The sequence below is a fragment of the Centruroides sculpturatus genome, unplaced genomic scaffold, assembly GCF_000671375.1.
Source record: "Centruroides sculpturatus isolate CEXI.00-Female unplaced genomic scaffold, Cexi_2.0 scaffold1504, whole genome shotgun sequence".
Lineage (NCBI taxonomy): Eukaryota > Metazoa > Arthropoda > Arachnida > Scorpiones > Buthidae > Centruroides > Centruroides sculpturatus.
This window is the reverse complement of record NW_019385821.1, coordinates 150,835-157,053: the sequence shown is the minus strand read 5'-3', so window position 1 is coordinate 157,053 and position 6,219 is coordinate 150,835. Positions and strand designations below refer to the sequence as shown.

At 29.7% G+C, this 6,219-nt stretch overlaps 1 protein-coding gene across 1 annotated transcript; it reads right to left on the bottom strand.

Annotated features, from left to right (window-relative positions):
* Positions 1-3,413: 3,413 nt before the first annotated feature.
* On the bottom strand, positions 3,414-4,276 carry LOC111642337. The gene is made up of 2 exons (XM_023388671.1): positions 3,922-4,276; positions 3,414-3,774 (listed from the first exon to the last, which is right to left on the bottom strand). The coding sequence occupies exons 1-2, from the start codon at positions 4,137-4,139 to the stop codon at positions 3,543-3,545; spliced, it is 450 nt and encodes a 149-aa protein (XP_023244439.1). The 5' UTR covers positions 4,140-4,276; the 3' UTR covers positions 3,414-3,542.
* Between the last annotated feature and the right edge of the window lie 1,943 nt (positions 4,277-6,219).

The window sequence follows — 6,219 nt, the reverse complement described above, 5'->3', positions numbered from 1 at the left end:
GTACAATTAAATACAAAAGGTAACAGCGACAAAATGAAGGCTGCAATAATCAAGGTTTCTACAATATAAGGTAGACTAGATATTAAGTACAGTCAATCCCCCTATAAGATCATTGATTTTTCCGTTTTATCTGAATTACATGTTGTACGAGTCACTTAGATTTTACAAATACGTGTGCCGGGCTGTGAACGGCTCACATATTTGTAAAATCTAAGTGACTCGTACAACATGTTATTCAGATAAAACGGAAAAATCAATGATCTTATAGGGGGATCGACTGTATTCTGCATCCATACAAACGAAGGTTATTCTAATAAATGATCCGAGCAACGCTGTTACCAGAACACAGCAAACAACATGACATACAGTCTTCAGGAATTTATGAAAAGTTGCTGTATTCGTAACAAAATATATCAATACTTCAGACACCTATAAAACGGACGACGTCTTGCAGGTTACACCCAGTTTAAGAAACATGCTGATTCAACGACAGAAAGTAAGTGGGCAATAGGCAAAAAGTAAAACATACCGTCGAATGGCAATTTGAATTTGCATCATTATATTGTTGGAATGTCTAAAATATGTAAAAAAATATGTTATTTAAAGTATGTATATTATCATATTTTGAACTTTTTTAAGTTAGTAAAACGTATTTCTGTTAATAAGTGACTTTTACATGTATTATCAGTGTTTACCAGTACATCATGTTCGTCATAGTAAAGTAATGAAGAAAGAATTGTATTATGATCTGTCCTGAGATGCATTTCGCAATATTATAAACAAATATTTTTGTTCATAATTCATTACACTATAATTTAAAAGCTGTAACAATGATGTATAACAAGTCCTGAGTATGTAAGGTAGAAAGGCAAATAGTCATATACGGACAAAAATCTTAAAGTAAGAAATAATTGTTCCTTGTCAGATCGTAAGCAACTATTTTTGACGGGCAGGCCACGTAAAATATTTTTGCTAGTGTCGCAATCTCCGAAGTAACTCAGAACAATGATATCAGTTCATGCATTTTTGGAACAGACCTCATATGTAATAAATTACTCTTTCTTATTGAATTAAATGTGGATTTAAATTAATTGTGCATCTATCTTATAAGCGAGAAATATGCAATTATTTGATGGGCAGGCCACGTAGAGTTTTCGAAATTTCTTCACATCTGTAACGAGTAAATAGGGGCTAGTTACCATTGATAACACATTTCAGAAAGCATTCCCCTAGGCAGATTCGCCCAAGTGTTGCCTTGCCATAAGTTAATAAAAACGATATTGAATAAAGTGGCTATATCTGATATGTTAAATTATCATTCCATTGTCAAAGAAAATCGTCATTTAAAATAAAAAACAATACAAAGAACTTTTTAACTATTAATTGTAACAAATGATTATAAAAATGAACAAATTCGTACAAAACATAGAAATAATTACACACCACATTTTCAAGATTCTTCATATAATCTCAAATAGTTGGGCATTGTTTAGATACTAATTTTAATTCTGAGAGCAGGTTACTATAGGAAATCGACCTTTTCTTACTCACTCTTTACACCATAGAAGCACGTTCACACGTTCGGCCTACACACCACACACTTTTCGGTTACTTGATGGAACAAGGTATAGAGATAACTTTCTCGAACCTCATGATGTTGGTCATTTTCCGAGTGGCTATAAATCAACTGTTCTTATTCATGGACAGTAAGACAAGATCATACAGTTCTCAGCTGATTGACGTTTTTATTCAAAACGAAGTTATTCAAAACATGAAATCCTAGCATGTTCTCCTGACTTAAACCTGATTGTGCATGTGTGAAATGGACGAAAGAGTAATCTCGCCAGCCTCTACCAAGGAACATGGCTGACCTGAAAGTTATTTTGTTGCAAGATTTGGAAAATCGCAATTGACCTTCGTTTGGAGCGTAAAACATCACTATGACGTTTGTATTGCAGCAAGGAGTTATTACTGTTCTTATTGTTTGAACAATTGTAGAAATTTATTCTATCAGTGTCAGACAACCCCCTCTTTTACATTTTCTTTTCTCCATTATGCATTTTTTTAAAAATTATGCAATAAAATTTTTTTATGTGTTCTTCAATTGCTTCCTTTATATGAAATAGGTTTCTGGCTGACAATACCTATATGCGGTTGATTCTGCCTTTTGTTTAGCACAATATTCACAGAAACAGCCATTATCCTGAACTTTAAACATCAGTGTATATTCATGACAAACGATATATCATTGTGAGATAGTAGTGAATGGCTTATTATTTTTTTATTTAGTATTTGTGTCATTATGTTTTTTATAGGCTTTTTAAATTTTGGTAACTGAACAGTCTACAATGTAATAGACTAGTTTGCTGTGAGATTTTATATCCTATTATAAATATTTCATTTAAAAGATTCAGGAACTAAAACTCAGATGTTATTTTTCTTTATTTCACACTAATTGTATTTACATTATTTGAATTATATAATAATTTTTAGCTAAATAGATTTTGATAGGTTAGTATGTTAATATATATTAAAATTACATAATACAAGAGTTATATAACAGATAGAATAGAATAGATGTATATACGGATAGATAGAATAATAAATAATAGATAAATAAATAGAATAGATATAATTACAAAATTTTATACAACTTTAGACGAGCTAATAATACATATACATTCTTTATAAAAATCATAGCGAATTCTCGATGTTGAATAATCAGAGGTGTTTTGAATAAGCGAAATTCCATCTAACCCAGAAATTCGAATGTTTTTGTATTCTGGATATATTAAGTACTATGCTATTCAGTTTGATATATTATAAACACTGCAATGCAATTATCTATATATATAAAATTACTTGTCTTGACTGACTGTATGATTGATTCTTCATCGCCCAAAGCAAACAGCTAATTCTAAAGAAGTGAAATTTTGTACACAGTTAGAGTACGTCATGAAAGCGCACATTAAGGAGTGATTTTTCGAAATTTCCTTGCGAATGGAGAAGGAGAGCATTAAGATTAACCTGAAGAACGACTTCTACTGTACAATTTTAGATGCGATTTTTTGTTTTCAACTACGTTTAGTCTTCAATGAGTACTTAGGTGTATGAAATTGGTAACATTTCAGACATTGTTATAAATATTTTTATATATTTCGACTTTTTAACTAAATGTTCGCACTGTTTTAAATTCGAATTTGTTATTGCATATTGGTTCGATTATAGAATGATGTAAACATTCCAGAAAATTGATCAAATTGAAAACAGTTAGTTCGATTCTCAGCAATTTACATCACTGTCAGCGGTAGATGTTAAATAACAATTACTATGGTTGTTGAAATACTGAATATAAATGGAGTTTGTTTGCAAAATCCGCGCGGGCAAAGTCGTGAATAACAGCTAGTTGTACAGTATATAGATATACATTCATTTACTCAAAATCGATCTAGTGTTGCTTATATGACATAGAGAAAAATAAAATTATATTTTACATCTTCTAATTCTATATTGGTTAGAAAATAAATCTAGAACATTTCAATTTATTTTAAATAGTGAGAAGTTATTTGTTTAACGATAATTTCCAAAATAAATATAATTGTTGAAATTGTATGTCCAATTATTAGTATTCCGAATGATCCAAACAAATCATTTAATGTTAAAGGACGAAAATCATCAGGTTCTACGAACAACGACTGTCTTTCATTGCTGTGACGAAGTATCTCATCAGAAACAAATTTTTCTTGTAATCCTGCTTCAAGGCATCTTCTCAAACTGAAATAAAAATATATGCGAAGAAACAACATTATGTGTTAATTTTAAAATAATAAAATAATTTACGAAACACATTTTTATTCATGTAAAGTTAATTTTTATGTATTTTGTTCAAAAATTATTTTTAGGTACTATTCATATACTCACATTTGATCAAATTCTGTTTTTAAGGGGAAATTTTTTCTTAGGCCAAATGACACAAATTGCATAAACAGATTATCTGTAGAAGACAGATAATTTTCCTCTCCTATTGTCTTAACATTAAATAACACGATGTTGCTGAAACTTATAATTGCAAACATCCTTTCAAAAAAATGTCTTTTTTCTATTTCCACCAATTTTCCTTCGGTAAGAAATTTTTTCATAGTAGCAGTTGATTCTGTTTCTCCTTTCTGTTATAAATAAAGTTAATTTATTAAATATATTAATTTTAACGTATTGACATAAGATATTTTATTATGCAATTATTTGCACTGTATTACACACGAAATACGTTGATTTTTAACTAAAATGTCAATATTTAACAATAAATAAAAATCCACACAATACAGGTTAACATGTAGACAGGGTTCATCTGTTAATTAATCACTAAAAGAATATGAAATGTCTGACACTAACTTTAGATTCCACGTCCCAGAACCCAACCTGATGATTGTGTTAAGAAATTTTCAGAATTAAATAAATTGCGTATATTGATATAACCAGAAAAATACAATCAGTTTTATGTATCAGTTTAAAGATAAACGCTAAATAATAACGCCAAATATAGAGAAATATACTAAACTACACTTTGAGTCGCCACGGACCTAATAGATTAAGATTAACAAATATACAATTTTAAAATTTAAACGATAAAGAACAAGCTTTTTAACATTTATAATTAAAATAATAAAATAATTTTCTCGTCGGTTGTTATAGAGAAATAAAGGAACTTGCCTACAATAAACGAGAGAAAATATTTGGTTTCATATAGACTCTTAATTGGTTTTCTTATCGAAGCGCAGTTAATATTGTCTTGCCTTAAATAAAAGTACCAGATTTTTTGTTGACTCGGTTTCAATTACTTTCGCAACATACTAAGGTTGTTAATAAAAATTACTCATTCATTCGAAACGTCAGGCTTGTCCAATAAGACTACCATCATTTAGGTAGTGTTCGACAAAGTACAAGAATATTGTTATAAAAACTGTTTCGTGACGATTAATATTAAAATTGTTCAATACAATTTAAGATCTTTTTATTGTTTGAAGTCACCAGAGTATATTTTTAAAATAAAATTTCTATAGCTCTGATTGAATACAACACATTGTCCATTCAAGATTCGTTGAATTGAACTATACTACTTCCCTTTCTACATCCTTTCTTCCATACTTTACCTCGAATATTGTAGTTAAATTACCTTTAATTAATTTCTACAAAAGAATTTGATTAGAGATGTCAGCAGAGTTATTTAAATTGCACATAAGTTGTCACTATTGTTTTCTATTATATAAAGTTATTGCTCTTAAAATCACTTATAATGTAACAAGATAATTTAGTCATACACAACTGTAAAAAATATTTAAACTGTAGACATGGAGTTCTTGTCTTCGTGTATTGTAGATTTCAGCTGCATTATTGTAACTTTTCGGTTGCAATTTGAAGAAAATAGACAATAAATTTTCACTGTCAACCGTCTGTCTGTCTTTTCTTAATCTAGAGTTTGGAGTAAGATAGATGAAAGCCGTAACGAGAAATATAAATCGTAGGGCAGTCCGTAAGTCACGTTATTTCAGTTCAAAAATGTCCCCTGAAAGAAGTTAGGTAGACGACCATCAAGACTATGTTGCTAACCGGAAAAGTATGATGTACAGGGACAGGGCAAAACTACTGATTTGAGGTAGAGAACATATATTTTAAATTAAATAAGTTTAAAAAATATGACTAAAAATTGAGAGTTTGTAAATATAGATATTTTCGAGTCTGTTCATTTATTAGGGCAAAGAGTGTGGTTATATCTATTTTCCTACAATAAATGTTAGTTTTTGAAATCCATTCGTTCTTTCTTCGCTTTCTTCAAATACCAGAAAAATAATAGATGAATTCAGAATTACAGTTATTAGCTAATATTATATCTCAAACATCAAATACCTTAACCACCGCTCCTATTACTGATTTCATATGAGTACTCAATGTATAATGTCCGTTCTTTACAGCCTGAAATAAGTCGGGAAATGTTCTCGGTACATCTTCTAAACCAGAAAATGATAGAAATGACACCAAACATCCACTATAGCTATATACCAGAGTAGATACAGCAAGAATCCACATGATTACCAGCAGTTTGCGACTCTGTCCAGCAGGTTGAAAAATATTATTTCCTAAATAAATAATACATTTTATAATTATTGATATACTCACTCACGTTTAATATTGTTTAAGTGTTCTCTATTGTACAGTTTTATT